The 19,866-nt window shown below is 55.1% G+C and overlaps 2 protein-coding genes across 2 annotated transcripts; one reads left to right on the top strand and one right to left on the bottom strand.

Annotated features, from left to right (window-relative positions):
- Window positions 1-210: 210 nt before the first annotated feature.
- TRUB2 (TruB pseudouridine synthase family member 2) lies at window positions 211-9,053 on the bottom strand. Its single transcript, XM_037151788.2, has 8 exons — window positions 8,829-9,053; window positions 8,318-8,449; window positions 6,932-7,006; window positions 5,742-5,803; window positions 4,651-4,732; window positions 2,906-2,978; window positions 2,286-2,422; window positions 211-1,559 (listed from the first exon to the last, which is right to left on the bottom strand). The coding sequence occupies exons 1-8, from the start codon at window positions 8,935-8,937 to the stop codon at window positions 1,219-1,221; spliced, it is 1,011 nt and encodes a 336-aa protein (XP_037007683.2). The 5' UTR covers window positions 8,938-9,053; the 3' UTR covers window positions 211-1,218.
- Window positions 9,054-9,329: 276 nt separating this feature from the next.
- On the top strand, window positions 9,330-18,765 carry COQ4 (coenzyme Q4). Its single transcript, XM_037151891.2, has 7 exons — window positions 9,330-9,476; window positions 9,560-9,691; window positions 10,811-10,907; window positions 11,418-11,520; window positions 15,613-15,742; window positions 16,282-16,375; window positions 16,860-18,765. Exons 1-7 carry the CDS (start codon window positions 9,431-9,433, stop codon window positions 17,029-17,031), a joined length of 774 nt encoding a protein of 257 aa, XP_037007786.2. The 5' UTR covers window positions 9,330-9,430; the 3' UTR covers window positions 17,032-18,765.
- The last annotated feature ends 1,101 nt before the right edge of the window (window positions 18,766-19,866 follow it).

Genomic DNA, 19,866 nt, shown 5'->3' with positions numbered 1-19,866 from the left:
TACAATGCAGCTACGAAAACGTATATATCTAACTTTCTGCAACCTGAGCTGGATTCCTGAAACTCTTAACTGCTGAGTCATAAGGCAGTAGTTCGAATTTTGATACACACTACCAAAAGCTTACAGTTGTACACTCCTGCTATTACTGAACTGAACCCAGAACCGATTTGGGTTGTCTCCTGAAGTAAGAATTCAGTTCAGGGACACCAGTAATGAGAATAAGATTTATTCAGCCCTACAGAGGGTGGAAACTCAGGATCAGAACCAGAACCAGAACCAGAGTCACGCCTCCTGGTGAGTGCTCAGGCTTTCTACTGGGGTCAGAGGGTGGGAGTAGGCTCTTGCACTTTTGGTGTTTCCATGACAACAGTGTGCTGATGAACGGTCCTTATTTTCTCCCTGCGGGTGCGCCCTTGTCTTGTTTTTCTTGTTCTTTAAGCCCTTGAATAAGCTCAATGAGAGATGGCTGTTTATGCTGTTTCTTAGGAGTATTAGGCTTGTAGCCAGCTTCTAGGTTGCCCCCTCCTCCGCCCTTCCCCTGGGACCTGTGGTACCCCACAATTGCCAAATTATGGAAGGAAGTTGTCAGACCAGGGAGATTTTAGCTGTGTGTTCTCTGGTCTGGAAGGAGAGGCACAACCCATTTGCTCTCAAGTGTTCTTGATTAGGGGAAGTAAGGTCTTGCGATTTATGGATGAACAGGCTGTACGTGGCTCAAACTACTTGGCCTTGTTTGATGTTCTTGTCTCGGTTTCCCCTTTCCACCCACCTGGGAGTCTCCCTAGCGTCTCACTGCCCTGTCGCACCTCTCACAGCAGAGACTGCCCACTTCCTCCCGCCGTCCATGCTGGATGTCACCTTCTTACTGCTTTTTCCCAAAGGCAAGGAAAAATCGCCTTCCATTCACCTGGAGGTCTTTCACTACTAGAAATGCGGGCATCATGTCTGGCTTACTGGCCACTTGGATTTCTTTTCATATTTTTACAAACAGTTTGTGTCATTTGCCCAATGTTCCTGTCTTCTTTCTTGTTTTCTAAGAGCTCTTTCTATGTTATGGATATTAGTTCTTCACTAAACACACTGCCAGTATTTGTACATCTTTTCCTCCTTTTCAGTTGAGCCAGGTCTCTTCTCTTGCAGCTTCTGAGTTGCGTGTCACATACAGCAGAGCTTCCCCTCCTTTCTGCACAGTAATCTGCTCTGGCTCAGGAGCAACTCTTATCTCCATCTACCTGCTGCCTTGCCAGCTGTCCAGCCTGTCGAGGCAGAGCTCGGCCCCTCACTGTCCTGCTGCCAGCCTGGACCAGGGAGCTGCTGGGTGCCCGGCCCCAGCCTCAAGCTCTTCTCCAGCTCTGCTTCCACCCGGGGGGCTGCGGCCCGGATGGCGTCCTGGATGCTGTGTAGGTCCCACTGGGTCCTCAGGAGGGCGTCGTCCAGGGTGAAGAAGCCGTCCCGTGTACGCCGCACCTGGGTGCAGACAGCAGTGGTCTTCAGCTCCAGGCCAATTTCGTGCACCAGCCTCCGCAGGTGCTTCTGCGTCTCATGCATGCACTGCACCTCTGCCAGGGACACAGGACGACAGACACGGTGGTCAGGAGCACAGCCACCAGTGTTTGCTGGCCTAGACCCACACCCCTTGGCACCTCCAGACTGTGAAATAACCTTAGCAAGTCACTGTAGTTCTCTAGGGCTTTGCTATTCAAAGTGTAGCCTAACGGCCACCCACAGGTAGGTACTGTGGGAATCTGCCTTGTACAAAGACCCCCAGGTGATGTGTGGGTGGGTTAAGGTCAAAGCATTGCTCTGACTTGGTTTGCTCACCTGTAAAATGGGTGGTTATGAGGAGTCTAAGGGGTAATTTATACTATAAGGTCCTTAGCATGGGGAGAGTCTTGGTCAGTGCCCAAGAAATGGAGTCTGACCATGTGACCAACGGAGAAGGCGACGGCTGGGCAGGACAGGGCGGGGACACGAGGTGTGAGGATGCTGTCTGATGTCCACATCACCCTGACGGACTGGTGGCTCTGGAAATGAGCTACTACACAGAACCTTTGCTTGTTAAGTTCTGGCTCTAGAGGGTGACCTGGCAGGAGCATGGGCAGCATTTGTTCTGTGCGCCTGTGATCAGCCAAGTCCAGCCCAGGGCTGAAAAGGAAATTGGTCTCTGCCGCCTCAGCCAGCGGAGATCGGGGCTGGCCTGCGCTGGCCTTTGCAAGGGTATTCTGCCGTGACTCCCCAGCCCCAGGAGTCCCATCTCCTTGATCCAACTGCCCAGGGAAGCTTACCTAGGAGGAATCCTGGAGGCTCAAAGTGGAGGCATCGGATGCCGGCTATCAGCATCGGGGACTTGTTCATGGGCCGGATCAAGCCTCTCACGGCCAACTCATAGGCCTCCTGGGTCTGCAGGTCAAGGTTGGAGTGCCTGGGAATCAGAAGGCAGGCAGCTGAGCTGACTGCCCACTCCTGAAAGATGCCTTTCCTGAAGCTCCTCATCTGCCCCTGACCTCCCCTGCCCTTCCAGGGGCCTTCTCAGCAGCCATTTCCTGTCCCTCCGGGGCCACGAACGTGGTCTGCCTCCCCTGCGCACTCTCCCTGGCTCCCAGAGCCACACACGTGCTGGCTGCTCCCGCGCCGGCGGTGCTGTAATGCTGTGGGTCCCTGGCTTTCCTCTCCATACACACCCCAGAAGGGCAGCTGGTGTTTTGTTCCCTCAGTTTCCCCATGGGCTGGCCCAAGACCTGACACAGAGGCATTTCTGTTTGCTGTAGAAGGAATGAATGGCTCATGCCTGATTGACCTCAGGCTCTGAAAAGATCCTCGGAATCTGCCCCAGGTGGGCGGAGCCTATGGTAGCCCTGTGGTGCCTTTCACTGTTTTCCAGCACCTCCTTGGAGGCCCCACTTACATCACCAGGGCCTTCTGATGGGAGCCTTGGATGAGGGCCAGGATGCGGTCCAGCTTCTCCCTGGTTACATGGTCTGAAAGTCAGAGGACGGTGAGCACACAAGTGCCCGCTAAGGCAAGACAACAGCAAACTGACAAGCCCCTCCCCAAACCAGCCCGTCCTTGGAATCTGAAGGGATTCCCGGAGCATCCTCTGGTCCCAGGGTCCCACTTGGAGGTTGAGAGGACTTTGAGAATCATGAACGTTCAGGCCCCTCTTTTCAAAAAGATGCACGTGAACTCAGCACTTTAAGGACGTTTTCACTGACTCTCAGACTCCAGGGTAAAAACATTTTCATCTGAAAATGAAGCTCAAAGATGTAATGTGACTTTTGCCTAATATTCCGAGCCAGGCCTCCTGTGCCCCAGTCTAGGGTTTTTCGTGCCAGGAACCCTGGGAGGGCGGGTGCCATCTGTCCAAATGCAGAAACAGGTGGCAAAGTGGGAGCAGCTCTGCCTGCTGGTGCCACCGCGTGACTGTGGGGCAGGCAGCAGCAAAGCGTGGGGACACACACTCTGCTGGCAGGCTGATCCTGTGGTCCAGCTGGGGCAGGTGCCAACTTATGGCTCCCGAGGTTAGGGAGCAGGTGTGGGGGCCGAAGCCTTGCCAGCTCGGGTGGGAGTGGGCCTCCCATCCCTCTGCCTGGCTTCCTTCATGCTGTTGCCTTACCCAGACGCACCTGCCACTGCCTTCCCCCATCTACTGCCAGCTCAGATGCTGCTTCCTCCAGGAAGCCCCTCCGGCAGCATGCTGCCTACTCCTCCTGGCCTCCGCCACTCCACCTGGGTCTCTTTACCACCATTTAGTTTTCTCTGGCTTTTACCCTATTTCTTGACTATGTTGCTGATATGTGAATGTTCTTTAAGGAATTCAGATCAGCGCCAACAAGTATCTCCCCTTCTCCAGATTCTGGCTTCCTCCCTCTCAGAAGCGCCACCTTGGTAGTTGTCTTTACACGTGTTTTGGATGCTGGCACGACTACGCACACAAATACACGGCGTAGCCTCACCATGTTCTCAGTCTTCTCTAGAAGATGTAGAGGAGTGTCTTTCTCCTTGGGAGACTCTGAGTTCACTGAGATTGGGGACCCCCTCTGATTTACCATGTCTTCCCAGTGCCTGGGACATGACTGGTGCTCAAAAACACAGGCCAAATAAATGCAAAACACTGTGTGGGAAGGGTTAGAACGTGGGGAGAGAGGAGTGAAGAACGGGCCACGCTGCCACTCACCCCCCGTCCACTCATCCATTCACCCACATCACCCCACCCATTCCCAGTCCATCCCCATCTATCCCTCGCACACACACCCCTATCTGATAGGCCCCTCCCACACCCCAGGCCCTGAGATGTGTGTGTGATCACAGGCAAGAAATTACATGAGTCTCTGCTCTCATGGGTGAGGCTGGTCCGGAGGCGGCTAATTGCTAAGAGCTGGCCAATTACTACTCTGAAGAGCCCGTCCAGTCTAAGTCTAGGGGCTGGAGAAGCTTCCCCGGGAGGTGACATTTAAGCCATGTAAGGAGGCACAGGGGGCACAGAGCGTTCCTGGAAGACAGAACAATGTGTCCAAAGCCCCCCAGTAGCCAGCCCAAGCTTGGAGTGTCTCAGAGTAACTGTGAGGGTGGCAGTGAGGAGTCAACGGAAAGCAAATTTGGGGGCGGCCACAGCTGCGCCTCCCACTGCCCTGGGCTCCCGCCGGCTCTCACCATACGTTGTCTTCTCCACCAGCCGCCCGTCCTCACAGAAGTCGTCTGTGGCTTTGCCCAGGAGGCCGCGGACTGTGTAATCCTGCGAGGACAGGGGTGGGAAGATCCAGCTGTATCCCTGCTCCAAGCCTCAGTGCTGAGGGAGGAGGTGCTAGGCCGAGGCTACAGTGGGGGGCCCTCAGGTCTTCCATCAGGGAGCTCAGCCCTTGCCCGGCTGCCCCACTGCCCCCGGGGAAGGGCACTGGACCTTCCTCTGCCAGTCAGGACCAGCAGCCCTCAAAGGGCACTGATGGATATTCTACAACCACCCCTGCCTCCGCACCTCTCCACGCCAGGCAAACCCGACAACTTATCACAGCGGGCCCCTCAGAGCATGCCGCTGGCTTCCCTTCACCCCTCTAAGTATGATGTGTGCCTCTGCCACAGATCAGACGACGACAGAGATGAAGACAACGGTGACAGTGACGGAGTGTTCACCACGAGCCAATGACACTGCTATGTGACGTGTCGCACTGACTCCATCTGCAAAGCGAGCCCGTGCAGAGGAGGCACTATCACTGCTCCCGTTTAGGTGTTCGGTAATCCACTGAGGGCCCACAGGCGGCAGAGGGAGAAGCCAGTTTTGGCTCCGGGATTTGTGTTCCTTAACCATTAGAAACACAGGCCCTCTAATGGGACCCCCAGTCCCCGGGATGTGCCCTTCTCAGACTTGGGGAGAGAATGGTGTCACGGTCAGGTTCAGGTATTGGAAAGATCCAGGTTCAAATTCCAGCTGTCCCTTTCAGGCTACATGACCCTGAACAAGTGACCACCTCTGAGATCTCTCACCTGTAAAATGGGTTAACGACACTTTGCAGGGAAGTTGTGAGGGATCCACGAGGGAGTCCACGTAGTCCTGGGCATAAAGCAGTCGGTGTGCAATAATGCCAGCAGTCACTACTGCATTATCATTGCATGGACCAGGAAACGAGGCTCACTGACGGCCTGGGGGGTCCCAAGGGCATTCTCTCAGCTTCGGAATCATGCCAGTGACCCCCAGGGAAAGGACCAGAGGCTAAGCAGGCTGTCCCCAGTGTCCCACCCCCCCATACCTTGGTGAGGTGAGCGTTGTACATGTCGGTGAGAAGGCTGCATCCGTGTCCCACGCCGAGCACTGAAAGGCACCCAGGCTCATCTCAGCCTGGTCCCCACCTCCCATTTCCCTGGGACCCCCAGCTCCCACACCTGCCACCAGAATATCCCCCCTCCAATGCTGCTGAAGCCAGCAAGGGGGCAAGGAAAGCTTCTACAGGGAGCACGTGAGCTCCGCTGGGTATATTTGAAAATGCAGATTTCTGGGCCCCACCCAAATGCACTGACTCTGACTCATGGTGGTGGGGGGGCCACAGGTGCTTCTCGAGCTCCCCCAAGGACTTCTGATGCATTCAAAAGAAAGAGACCACCGGCCCGGTCACACAGACCTGCACTGTACTTGGGGGTGGCTCGAAACATGTCCCTCGGCCTCCCTGGGCTGCGGGCTCCCCATCAGTGAACTGGGGATTAAAACGTCGTCTGATGATGCCTGTAGTGTTGTGAAGACCGAGGCAACTCTCAGTCTGCACAAAGGAAGGGCCCTGTCAACAGGGGCATTGTGGCTGCTCCCTGCCCTCCCCTGGCTCTGTTTGTCCCTCTGGCTGAAGGAGAGAATGGCCCTCCATTCACTCCCAGAGAGGGAGGGGACGTGAGATCATGTCTGCCTGCCAGTACTCCAGGAAGCGAGACAAGGGGACTGTGACTGTCGCGTTTGGAGGATGTGGACACCGCCTGACCCTGGCACACAAATGGCTCATGACTCAGGGCTTTGTGCGTCCAGCTCCAGTAACACCGGACCTTGGCTACTGGGGCCACAGTCACATGCTTTGCTACCCCGTGCAGGCTAGGACGGTTTCCACACTTTGGACCAGGGACATTCACTAGCCATGTGACCCGGGATAAGTCAACTAAGCTTGTGGAAGCTTACCTTCTCCCATAAAGTCATACAGTATCTACCAAGTAAGGTTACCATGGTGAATACATGTGCACAAATGGCTTCGTATCACGTCACACACAAGGATGTTGATAAAAGTGGGCGACTGTGACTTCCACCCTTCCACCAGCTGGTCGGACTCGGGGCAGGAATCAAGGGAGAGCAGTGGTGGGAAATGGCTGACACGCTGGAAGTGGGCTTGGCTCCCAGCATTTCCCCAGTCCTCCCCCAACCCTCCATCACGGCACCGCCCCCCCGGCTCGCCACAGCACCTACCAAGCACCCCAGAGGCCTGGACATCCAGCCGGTGTCCCACGCCAACCTTCAGGCTGGTGAATGCTGGTCCTCGTACTAGAAAGAAACAAATGAGGTCCCTTTCCTCAACAAACGAGGATGGCTCTGGGCTGTGTGATGACCTCATTCCTAGAATGGAGCCTCATGGAGACCAGACCAGGACCAGGTTGGCCTTTCAAGCTTCCCCTCCATGGAATCATTTTTTCAGTTCCCTGGGCCCAGAGAAAGGGCAACCTAAGAGACCTGGGTACTCTACCAATCACAATTCCCTCAGAGGACTGGGCATAACAATGGGAATCAAGACCGTAGGGTTCCCTACTCAAGCACCTGCAGGCGAGTCCTGGCCACGCTCCCAGCAAGGACATAGGAGGCTATGAGCTCCTTAAGGCAAGGCCTGGGTTTGTGTGTTCACAGCTCTACCTCCAGAACCCAGAACTCACTAGCTGCTCGGAAAATAACAACTGAAAAATGAAGGAGCGGTCCAAATATATGCATTAAAATATGTGTAGTTTTTTGTGTATATCAATTTTGTTTCTTGAAAAAGCTGCTAAAAAAGTGGAGTGAATGCTGGAATACAACAGAAACATTCACGCCTCTGTAGTTCAGGAGGAATCTCAGGAGAGGGACTGGGGTGGCAAAAGAGCCGACTGCACCCAGGCTGCATTACTGAATGTCAACAACACACAGCCTGTTTCCCCATCTGAGAAATGAAAATCGGATTCACTTCACAGGACTGTGGTGAAAGTTCAATGAGACAGTATTTGGAAAAAGCTTGATACAGTATCTAGTACAAAGTATCCTTAATACATCGTACTTGCTATTATTATACTGTAGAGTCACTGAATGTCCATTTAAGGCATTTAGAGGTTTTTGGTCAAGCCCCTTGGTCCTCCCATAGCCTCCCGACTCTTACCTCCTTAAGACTTCTACCTTAGGGTCTCAATTCCCACCTGGAATCCCAGAATAGTAAAGGGAGCAGCAAATTATATAGTCCACAGGCAAAATCCCATTTTCATAATGCCCCATGAGTTAATTTTTTTCCCATTTTCCAATGGTTCGAAAAAATCTAGTAATTACTAGTTTGGGATATATAACAATTACATGAAGTTCAAAAAAATTATTCAAATCTCAGTGTTCATAAGAGCACTTTTATTGGAATACAGCCAGGCTCGTTGCTCTTACATATTGCTTACAGCTGCTTTGCACTGCAATGGCAGAACTGAGCTTGCAGAGCCTAAAGTATTTACTCCCCCGGAAATCTGCATATTCCTTATCAAATACTTCACCTCCACCGTGTGGCCCTTCAAAGGCCTGGGACACTGACACTGGGCAGAGTTCCTGGGAAGGGACACCGTCAATGTGCCTTACCCAGCGGATGGTTGGCGAGGGTGGGCACACTGGTGGCTGTGCGGGTCAGCTCCTTCTCTTCGCTGCCTTCCACAGGGCCCAGCAGGAAGCGAACACGCTGTTCAGGGGCAGGAGGCTTCCCAGCATTGAGACCTAAGCACACACAGGGTAAAGGACATCTTGTCCATTCTGTCCGATCACCAGGGGGAGGAGGGGCAGAAAAGTATGGAGATGCAGGAGACAGAACAGGGCCCGCGGCGCGGCGAACAGAATAGCAAGTAGTTAAGAAAAAAACTTGAGTTCGAAATCTGACTCTATTCCTTATTAACTGCGTATGACAACAGACAGTGAGTCTGTTTATTCATTTGAACACAAAGGAAAGTGAAGAGTCATAAAGTACAGCATACATGATTAGAAAACGCTGTGCCCAGGCGACTGGCTCACATGACTTTATTTTGCTCGAGGATCAGAGGCGGAAATGGACTCCCGGGAGAACGGGAGCGCGCTCGTGGGTCAGGCTACAGGCACTCACCCTTCAGAAGCTGCATCTCCACAGCGTCCCGCAGGTGCTTCCAGTGCAGTCCCGGGGGCTTGTAGGTCGCAAAGAGCCCATGCAACCGCGCCAAGCCGGCGGACCCCATATCCCAGGCCGGCCGGCGGGCCGGGCTGGCGGTCAAGCCTGGTGCACGGAAGTGCCGTACAGTCCCTCACCCAGCAAAGTCCTTCCCGCGAGCACCGTCCTGTGTCGCAGCCGGAAATGGTTCTCCTCTTATTATCCTCGGGGGAAAGGTGCTGGGGCAAAGGAAGGACGGTCCGGCGTTGAGCCCCAGTGGTGGCGGGGCTCACTTAGAGACCCTTTCTGGGGGTGAAGTGAAATGGGGAGAATTTTACATCTGTAGGGTAGGTGGCAGACCTTCTCATACTTTCCTGTGATAGGGCCCTTTCCTGCCCGTGCTATGATTTCCGTCCCCGCCCCCCAAAAGGCCCGACTCAGCAATTGGGATTGAAGTCATTTCATTTGACCTCTCCGGCGTTCCGTCGCCGGGGAGGTTTGGGGCTTCCACCCTGCCCCGGGCGTCCTCCCTTGGCCGTAGGGACCTGCCTGCTGTCCTGACGACGTTGCTGCGAGAGTCCATGAGACCCCTCCGCGTGCTCCCGCGTCTCCTTGGGCCTGGTGGAGGCAAGTGGCGGAGGCGGGAAGGAGTCTGGCGCCCAGACCCTCGCACACACGCTTTTGACCGCGGCCTTTTTCTTGCCCGGCAGATGTGCCCTTCCGAACCGCGAGCCACGGCACCGGCCTGCTCTACCCCGACCACATCCCCACCTCCCCGCTGCAGAAGGTGCTGTTGGCCGCCGGCTCTGCCGGAATGGCTCTCTACAACCCGTATCGCCACGGTAAAGCTGTCCGCGCCCCGCGCTCCCTTGGAGACCCTTGCCTTGGAAGCGAGGGCAGGTCCCGACCTCTGTCTGGGCTTCCGTTTCCTATGGTAACTGGAGAATAGACTAGGTCGGCATACCCAAACCTGGCTGTACCTCATAATCACCCGGAACATTCATAGGACTGCAGATGCCTGGGTCACATACTAAACCCATACTAAACTTTATCTGTGAGGTGTGGAGAAGGGTGGGTGGAAGGGGCCTGAAATCTGAGCTTCTGCCTTTCGAAACGACTTCGAAGGGTATTCTGTCATCCAGCCACCATGAAAACCCTCGGGACTAAATAGATAACTTATAAGTACGCACTGGATGATAACATCCCGCTAGAAATTAAACTTTATAAGGTCAGAGACTATGATGACTGTGCTGATCCTCGGTACTGGCAGAATTTTGGATAGTGCTTTGCCGGTAATAAATACTCAATAAATGTTTGGTGGGTGTGTGACCAGAACATCCTAGGGTTCTACGTCCCCTTTCTCATCCCTCCCAGGCTTCTTAAGTTTGAGGAGTATGGTTACTCCTTATAACACAAACAATAGTAATACAAACAATAATGCTAACTGATTGCTGAGCACATTCTGGCAGCTGGCTCACTGTGCTATTTAATATTCATAAATGTTTTTGACTTCTCATGTTAACTCTGTTAGAAAGGTGTTATCTGCACCTCACAAACTAGGACACCAAAAGTTGGAAACGTGAAGCAGTTTGAACAAGGTCACCTAGACAGTGACCACACCTGGGCTCCAACCCAGAACTCTGGTAACAGGGGTTGTGCTTGTGAATGGGGATATCATGTGGTGCTGTGATAATGGATGGGAAAGTGATCTGAAACCTCTTGAGAGCACCGTACTCACCAGAGCCACCCCATCCCAGTAGATTAATGATGTTAATATTATAACTATAGCTATATTGAGCCCGAACTGTGTGCAGAGTGATTGTTAAGTGTTTGACATGACTCCTCATAACTAAGAGGTGGATCTTATCCCTGTCTTAGCATTTAGAAGTTAAGACTCAGATCAGGGCGAGTAACTAACCAATGAGCACAGCCTACCTTTGTCCCAATGTCTTTCCTTTCAGACATGGTCGCAGTTCTAGGGGAGACCACAGGGCGCCGTGCTCTGAAGGTCCTCAGGGACCAGATGAAGAGGGACCCAGAGGGCGCCCAGATCCTGCAGTAGGTCTTAGCTCTGTCTCAGGGGGTGGGAGTGTTCTGTGGGGATCCTGCTGTCTCTGGAGTCACATCGGGTCAGTCCTGTTCCTCTAGGGGTGGCTGCACAGGCCAGGCACTGCCAGGCTCCAGGGATGCCATTCATGTAGTCGCTATGATGACCCGTAGGTGGTGTCTTGTGGTGGCCTCAGCCCAGTTCCAGCCACAGGGCTCTGTACCTTCCCCGAGCACCCGTATACATGCTGGCTACACCCCCATCCCCTTCTGCAGTGCCCTTTGTGAGTACCCCAATCACACCTGAGGCCTGCCTGCCCAGACTGTGCACCGGTGGGCAGGAACCACCACCTTAGCCTGTGGTAGTCTCCTCAGTCCCTGCCACCTAGGAGGTGCTCCATCAGGACTCGTGGCCCAGTTGCTGCTCTGCCTCTTCACCTGGTGCAACCTTGTTCCGACTGAACCTTTCACCTGCCTTTGCCGGACCCTCCCAATACCTAAGTCCTGCCTTGTGCCTTGCAGGGAGCGTCCCCGGATCTCTCTGTCCACCCTTGACCTGGGCAAGCTGCAGAGCCTGCCTGAGGGCTCCCTCGGTCGCGAGTATCTTCGTTTCCTGGATGTGAATGTGAGTTTCCCGGTTCTGTGCCTGTGGCCATCACTCGAAAGTCAGATGAGTGGCATGGGAGTGATGACCCCAGGAAGGCAGAGCCCTGAGCTGCCAGAGTGGGCAGGAGTGTTTTTTAGTCTCTTGTGCCAAGGCTTTGTCATTCTCTGTGGGGTAGGTAGATGGGATGGTAACCGCTCCAAGTGGTAACTCTGGCCTGTGCTTATTAACTTTTTGCTGCATCCCAGACACCAGGCTCATACATGATCTTGCCGAACCTTCCCAATGACCCTGTCACAGTGTCTCACTATTTATTATCCTATTTAATGGATGGAAGTGAGGCCCACAGGAGTCGAGTGCCTCGCTGACTTCACACAGCCGGTGTTAATGGCAGCAGTGTGCAAACCCAGGTCATGCTGTTAACCGCTGCACCGTGTCCCCTGTGCCAGATACCACACTTGCCCTAGACTGTGACAAACTGGCACTGTCCAGCTCCCGAGGGAGGGGAAGGTCCCAGTTACTGAGGAACTGGTTTGTTTAGCGTCTGGCATGTCGTCCTTTGTTCCAGGACCTGGGGACATGATGGTGAATTAAGCGGGCAAGGTTTCCGCCCTTAGGAAGCAAATATTGTGGTTGGGGAGGTAGCTGGCATTGTAAAAGGAAGAAACTGCCATATAAAAACTCAGACAAATATTTACTGAGCAATTAGAACTTACCAGACACTGTACACAGCAGTTACTACGCAGTGAACAAAACCGGCGAAGGGCCTGCCCGTGAGCTCCTGTTCTAGAAGACCGTGCTGTGAGGACAGCAGTCCCCATTAGGGAGGACAAGGCTGATGGCGGTGGGTGCCACTTTAGATAAGGTGGCAGCCGCGGTGGCCCCTCTGAGGAGACTTAGAGGAGGAGGAGGAGCCAGCCCTGAGGGGAGACGGGAGGGACGTGCTGAGCAGAGCGGCTGGCGGGAGTGCAGGGCCCTGAGTGTCTGAGGAGAGAGAAACCGACCCATGTGGCAGCAGAGGACAGAGTCAGAGGCAGCAGCCACTGGGCTGTGGGGTCAGTGGGCCGGGCCCAGCCAACCATGGGAGGGAGTCTGTTTTGCAGTAGGAGCAGCAGAAAGCTATGGAGAATTTCAAGCAGGAGAGTAACACCTGATTCACGAAAGGACCTTAGGATACAGCTAGATACCTCCCTCGTCCCCTTCCCACCTGCCAGCACAGACACATCCCGACAAAGGACCCCACAGGCTGGGGAGTGAAGGAGTGAGCGAGCGTTTCTTTGACCCTGGGTTTCGCATGCTCGGCACTGTTGACTTTTGGGGCTGAATGTTTCTTTCCTATGGGGAGGGCTGTCCTGTGCCTGGCCGGATGTTTTAGCATCTGGGCCTCTACCCACCAGATAACAGCACCCCCCTCCCCCGGAAGTTGTAACACCACAAATGTCCCCGGCTAAGAACCACTGCCCTGGAAGGTTACCGACCCTGAAAAAATAACCTGCGCCCACACATTCCTGCCCCTGCCCCGTTTCATACCATCGTCCTCCAGTTTCGCCAGTATGCAAATTATTTCATCAATGGGAAACCTACCAGGGTGACCTGCCCCAGGTGTCACCTCGGGAGGGACAGCCTTCCTCTGAAGTTTGCCTAGAGCCTTTTAGCCTGTTACTGTGGAGGGGACAGGACTGCCAGGGCCTCCCTGGGCACTTGGCTGGTCACAGCCCGAGTTGGGACAGCCGCCCCAGAGGTTGTGACACTGCGGGATGGAAGCTGCAGCCCACAGTGGGAGGGACTCCTTGTACTGACAGATTCAGATCAAGGTTCAACGTGAAGCCGCCCTCCCCGAGGTGGACATTGGTAGGGAATACGTTCATCCTTGTGGCTTCAAGATTACAGGCATGACGCCCTGCCTGGCGTGGCTCAGTAGACTGAGCACTGGCCTGTGAACCGAAAGGTTGCTGGATCGATTTCCAGTCAGGGCACATGCCTGAGTTTTGAGAGAGGGGACTGCACACTGATGTTTCTCTCCCTCTCTTTCTCCTTCCCTTCCTCTTTCTCTAAAAATAAATAAATAAAATTTAAAAAAAAAGATTACAGGCATGAGCTTTGGAGTTCAGAGTAGCTTGAGTTGAATAAGAACAAAGAGAGAGTGGCTTCGGTTTGGGTCCTGCCTCTTCTCAGCGTGCTGGCCTGGGCGAGCCATGGAGCTCTCTGAGGCTCAGACTCCTCATCTGAGGAGAAGGGACCTGATGTTTATGTTCCAGGCACTGACAGGCCTTGTCAATAATGGGTGTTAAAGCTCTTGGCTGTGGAACCAGCACACTGTTTCAAACTCCAGCTCAGCCATTTGATCAGCTGGGTGATCCTGGGCGAGTTACTTTCTCTCTCTGAGCCTCCCTTTCCTCCTCTGCATCTGAGGCTCATTATAGCACCTGCCCCTACATGGTCAGGAGGATGAAGTGTAATTTATGTCAAGGACATCTGACAGTGCAGGCACATAGTAGGGACTCAGTAAGTGCAGCTGCTAGGACTGTGCTCGCCTACAGCTTCACACAGCAAATACAACAATGCAGAAGACATTAGGACCCAGGACCCAGTGAGGCCACAGACAGGCCACGACACTGAGCCAGCAGCCCCAGAGCAGTGAAGACATCACGCCTCTCGGCCTCTGCACAGGCTGAGGCCGTGCTTCGAGACAGGAACACTGGACCATTCCTTCCCGCTCTGTCCGCCACGGGCTGCTGAGGACTCAAAGGCAGGGGGTGGGCAACATGGCAGTCAGCATTCCTGCCTGGGGTCAGAAAGGTGCCTGGGACTGGCCTTTTACCCGTGCATTCGAGAGATGCTTCGTCAGGCAGACCCTGCGGATAAAACAGTGAGCAAAACAGCCCCCACTCGCAGACAGGCCGCTGCAGCCCGGTTCGAGGAAAGTGAATGCAGTCCCCGTAGGACACTTAAAATCTGCTCCTAGCTACTTTGCTAAAGCAAGAAGAAACAAGCGGAATTCATTTTAATAATGTTTAACCCAGTGCGTCTAAAATATCATTTCAACATGTACTCCATGTTTTTGTAGTTATTGAGAGTTGACATTTTTCTCATGCTAAGTCCTTGAAATCCAGTATTTTTCATATATGGCGCATGTCAATTGAAATTTGTCACATTTGAAGGTGCAGTGACCACGTGTGGTGAGTGGCGCTGCACTGGACAGCCCGGGTCTGGGGGAGGGACACCAAGAAGCACATGCATCAGACATCGCGACACAAGCGAGTTGAGTGCTCCGGGCGGGTGCAGGCTGCTCCGGGGCGGCTGGAACGCAGCCTGATCTGTCTGAAGGTCAGAGACGGTCCCCCGTGGAGGGTGCACTTAAGCCAAGTCATAAAGGGTGAGCAGGAGTTCTCAAGGTGAAGGTGAGGGTGGTGGGGGAGAGCACCCTGAGACCTTCCCAAGGCACTCTAGGGTCCTTAATTCATGCTATGGATTTTTTTAAAGATTTTATTTATTTATCTTTAGAGGGGTAAGGGAAGGAGAGAGGGAGAGAAACATCAATGTATGGTTGCCTCTCATGTGTCCCCTGCTGGGAACTGGCCTGCAACCCGGGCATGTGCCCTGACTAGCCTGCAACCTAGGCATGTGCCAGTCCTTTGGTTCACAGGCCCGCGCTCAATCCACTGAGCTACACCAGCCAGGGGCTATGGATCTTTTTACTTGATTTCTAATTGTGTTAAAAACAACATAAAGTTTCTCATCCATTTCTAAATGGACATCTCAGAAGTATTGCGTATCCTCTGACTGTTGGGAAGCCAACCTCCAGAGCTTTTTCATCCTGTAAAACGGAAACTGTACCTGTGAAACAACTCCCACTCCCCCCTCCGAGGGCTGGTTCACCGAGGAGTCCCACAGGCACAGACTACGTGGGAGTCGGCATAGGTGGCGGAGGGTGGTCAGCGCCACCGCATCCCCTGCTGAGGACTCCCCAGTCAGCGGGTGCAGGCAGAAGCAAAGTCCCCGGGGAGTTTGGGGGATTGCGTTTGGTGGGAGTGGTTGACAGAGTCAAGGAGAGGCTGGCAGTTGGGCATGGGGACTGTGAGGAGTGGTCTAGGGGGGGCTCATGGTTGTCAGAGGGTCTCCCCAGATACCCGAGCACCCACTCGATTCGTGGACGATGAGGAGCTAGCCTACGTGAACCAGCGGTACCGGGAAGTCCACGACATGCTCCACACCCTGCTGGGGATGCCCACCAACATCCTGGGTGAGCGCAGCCTTGCCAGCCGCCCGGGCATGGGTGGGGAGGGCACGTCAGCAGGCCCGTGCCCCGGGTCTGTGTTCGGGGCCAGGGCAGGGCTTACTTGCCTCTGCTCTGAACCAGGTAGCTGGCTCGGTGCCTCATTTTCCACTTTGCCCAAACGTGATGGCAGCGTCTGTGCCACCCTGCCTTTCACCGCCCCTGCACAGACAGCAGCACCCAAAGCATCGGGGCTCCCTCTCCCAACCCCCTCAGAAACCCCCTGAGGCCTGTAGGAGCTGGCCTGGCTGTCAAGTTTTCTGCATCCTGACCCCAGGCTTTCTTTTCAGCCCTCCCTTCCTTTGACACTTGGACCCTCTCCTCCACTCCAAGCCACATGCCCCAGGGCACAGCACAGAGCAGACTGGGCATGGCTGACCCCTGGTAAAGAAGAGACACCTTAGAGAGAAGCAGGTGCCTCACTGATCAGTGCCCTGAGTGCCACTGGCTTCTCTTCCTGGCCTCTGCTCACCTCCCACCCTGTCCCCCCCCCACCCTGCCCCCAGGGGAGATCGTGGTAAAGTGGTTTGAAGCTGTCCAGACCGGCCTGCCCATGTGCATCCTGGGTGCTCTCTTCGGACCAGTACGCCTCCGTGCCCAGTAAGTTCTCAAGTGGTGGGGGGCCTTGCGGTTAAGGAAGACCTCACAGGGGCCAGGGCTCCAGGCCACAGAAGAGCACTCAGCCTTCCTCAGCAGCCCCCTTGGTCCCCCAGCAAACCAGGGTGGAAAGAATGGGCCGGAGAGGTGACACTGGCCTGGTGCAGGGGTCCCTGGGCAACAGAGGAGGCGTGGATGTCTCCTGGGACCCAGGGGTCTCTTGGGCGGGCCTCAGTGCCAGGTCAGAATGATGCAGTTGTGGCTGCGGGGCAATCTAGCATTAGTTTCTGGCTTTAGGTGGATGCGTGGCTTTGGGTGAGGGATTCAGACTGCACCGAGCTTCTGCTTCCTTGCTCAAAAATCAGCATCGATAACTACCTCCCTCTTGGGTCTGTGTGAAGATTCCCTGAGAAAATGTGCACCGCTGCAGGGCACGCAGCGTGCCCGGCCCTCAGCACCTTCTGTGTCCTCCCTCTGCTGCCCGCAGGCACCTGCAAGCGCTGGTCTCGGAGCTGATCCCGTGGGCAGTTCAGAATGGGCGCCGAGCCCCAAGTGTCCTCAACCTGTACTATGAGCGGCGCTGGGAGCAGCCCCTGATGGCCCTGCGGGAGGAGCTGGGCATCACAGGCCCCCCGGGGCACATCAAGGGCCTGGCCTAGGCCCTGAGCTGCTGAGCCAGGACGGCCCATCCTGGCTCTGCACCCACTTCCCCAGGGGCAGAGGACTCCTTGCCACACCTTTGTTCCTTGTCTTGAACACTGACCCTTGGACATCACTTATCAGAATTTGTCATAACCACTGCCGAGTGGCTTTGAGGGCCCATCCAGGAGGGAGCAGGCAGTGCAGGGGGACACGCAGAGCGCCTGAAGCCGCCCATAGAGAACCGCACATGGGCAGGAACCAGCCCTCCCAGCCGTCTCTGGTCCACACCCATGGCCTAGGACACCCCCCCCCCCCCCCCCGCCAGCCAGGGCAGGCTGGGTGTCCTCCCAGGGGAGGCCTATACCCAATTCCAGACGCGGAGAGGAGGTGGGGCAGCGGAGGGAGGAGCCTCCACTGTCGGAATGAGGGCTCCCATCAGCCGGGTGCCTGCATCCCTTTCCCCTGCCCAGCTGACTGGCAGCCTCAGGCCTGCAGGCCCTGAGAGGACACACCCCCTCCAGTCTGCCCTTCAGTTGCTCGCCCCACATCTGGTCTAAAGTTGGGCAAGAGGATTCACACTTCCAACTCCACGGCTTTCCAGCAGTAGGACTTACAGCAAGGCCCCTCCCATCAGCCCATTGCATCAGTGAGAGGGGAAGGAAGACGGCCTCCGCCTCCTCTGGTTATTGTGGTGGTGTCATGAGGCGATGCTGAGTAGAAGGGCTTACCCAAGAGGCAGGGGAGGTTGCGTCTGTGTTCTCAGGTGGGAGAGGCAGCTGCCAGCTGGCAGGTCACTGTGGAGCAGCAGCCAGGCGTTTGCCTTGGGTCAGAGACAGGAGTGGGGCAGACGGGAGGAAGGGTTGGGGCGGAGTGGGCAGCCCTGTCTTTAGACTAGTATGAGATACATGGCCAGAACAGCAGAGCCTGTGGTTTTGGGTGGATAAGGCAACCAAAGCCCGGAGATGGGCAGGGAGTTCCCTGGAGTAACTAGAACACAGGCCGCAAGGCCTCCTGCTTGCTTTCCCGGTGCCTCGGTTTTCCTATGAGTAACAACAGCTACAGACTGTTTAGAACTGTACTATGTGCCAGGCAGTGCCAAGCACTTAGGTTCATTACCACACTGACACCAGCTATTGAAGGAGGTGGTGCCGTTGCATGTCACTAATGAGACAACAGGAGCAGAGCTAGGCCTGGGACCAGGGCCTCAGCCTTGCTCGTGCCTGCCCCATCCCCAGCCAGGGCAGCCCCCAGTGGCAGAGGGCGGGTGTGGGAGGCAGTAGGCTGACCTTGGAACCGCGGCCTTTCCCCGAATCTGAATTTCTGCAGAAAGAGGAGGGGGTCAATGTGCGCCCTTGTACCTCATCGATCTTTGCAGTACAGGCCACCTTCCCAGAGCTGCCAGTTGTTTCCATGGCTTCCCAGGGTCCCAGGCACCCCTGTCCCCGGGTCAGTAAAAGTCAATGATGCCAAGGTCAGACTCAGCCTCTGCCCAGCCTGTTAACCCACCTGCTCCAGCCACTTGGTGGCTGCATAACCCTGGGCCTCTGCAGCGCTCAAGAGGTGGGCGCTGGGCGTCAGGATTAGCTGGGCTGGAGTCCTGTGTCCAGAGCATAGGGTGGCCTTTTTGCCACCAGCTCAAGAAAAACTATGCTGGCAATAGGTGCCACTTACTGAGTTCCTACACAGCCTGCGAGGCCCCATCAGCATCTGCCTGGAAACTTCATTCATCTCAATAAACCATGTGGGCCTTTTTCCTGTCTCTGTCCTCTGGTTATTACAGAGCTTGTTGTTCACATCTGTGCTCAAATGGCACCTCAAGAGGGGCCTTCCCTGACCTCGCCATCTGAGCAGCCCCTCACTCCAGCACATCACCTAGTTCTCTTGCTTGCCACTCTGAAATTACTCATTTACAAGATTGTGTCTGCTCCAGGTGGGACAGGGGCCTTGTTCTTTCCCTTCGCTGCCGGGAACGTGCTTGGCACGCAGTGGGGCCCGCTGCTTTGTCGTGGGAGAGGTGTGTGGCGAGCCCTGTGCCAGGCATCCCACACTCGAGGTCCTACTCAGTCCCCACAACAACGCAGCCTCACTTCAGGGTCCCAGGTTCAGGGGGCGTCCTAGGGCCACGCAGCTGGGGCGTCCTGGGACGCCCAGGCTTTGAGCCTCTCCCAGTAGCCAAAGGGCAGCTCCCTTTCTGCCAGATGAAAGCCCCTCATAGCTGGTCCCAGAGCAGTGTTCAGGGTACAGGTACTAAAGGCAGATAGACCTGGCCTGCTGAGGACCAGCGCCTCATCCTGGAGGTCATCATGGCACCCCCTAGTGCCTGTGTTCTGCTCCGTGAACCAGACAGTGTGTGCCTGTCTTGCAACAGGGCCACGTGTCCGAGCACTGCTTTAGCACGCAGTAAGCACTGAGGAAGTGGGAGATGTCATTTGCCACGAAGGCCCCTTGAGGCCTCTGAAGTCACCATGTACACAATAAGCCAGAGGTATGTGCTTTGCACACACCCAGAGTGGGAGGACTCACACAGCTCAGAGGTCCCTAATGCCAAACACAACTAAATAGCTTTGGGGTAGGCACCTACTGTGTGCCAGGGGCCAAACCACTTCAGTCCTTGGGGGATTCAATTCAGGTGAGTCCAAATGGCAGTCTCAGAGAAGTCTGGAGGTTTAAGGCTGATGTTAGTTCCCTAGTGCAGGGCAGATGGGGGTCATGTTGGGGGTAGAGAGCCCACTTTGATGTCAGCCTGAGCAGAGCCTGTCCCACCAGCGGCAGCCCCCAGCCCCTGCCCTTCCTAAGAACCTCTGGTGCTTCCTCACTACACCAGGGTCAGCTTGGCCTGGCACACCAAGTCC

Source organism: Artibeus jamaicensis, unplaced genomic scaffold (assembly GCF_021234435.1).
Source record: "Artibeus jamaicensis isolate MK-2021 breed Jamaican fruit bat unplaced genomic scaffold, CSHL_Jam_final contig_471, whole genome shotgun sequence".
In the NCBI taxonomy this organism is placed as follows: Eukaryota; Metazoa; Chordata; class Mammalia; order Chiroptera; family Phyllostomidae; genus Artibeus; species Artibeus jamaicensis.
The sequence above is the reverse complement of the archived record's forward strand: the minus strand, read 5'-3'. Positions and strand labels throughout refer to the sequence as shown.

Excerpts from the sequence above, each read along its gene's own strand:
- TRUB2 (XM_037151788.2), bottom strand. The coding sequence starts at position 8,937 with ATGGGGTCCGCCGGCTTGGCGCGGTTGCATGGGCTCTTTGCGACCTAC. Across the intron at positions 7,007-8,317 it reads CCTCGCCAACCATCCGCTGG|TACGAGGACCAGCATTCACC; the intron begins GTAAGGCACATT and ends GTTTCTTTCTAG. Across the intron at positions 2,423-2,905 it reads CATCAGAAGGCCCTGGTGAT|GCACTCCAACCTTGACCTGC; the intron begins GTAAGTGGGGCC and ends TCTGATTCCCAG.
- COQ4 (XM_037151891.2), top strand. The coding sequence starts at position 9,431 with ATGAGACCCCTCCGCGTGCTCCCGCGTCTCCTTGGGCCTGGTGGAG. Across the intron at positions 9,477-9,559 it reads TCTCCTTGGGCCTGGTGGAG|ATGTGCCCTTCCGAACCGCG; the intron begins GCAAGTGGCGGA and ends CTTGCCCGGCAG. Across the intron at positions 10,908-11,417 it reads GAGGGCGCCCAGATCCTGCA|GGAGCGTCCCCGGATCTCTC; the intron begins GTAGGTCTTAGC and ends TGTGCCTTGCAG.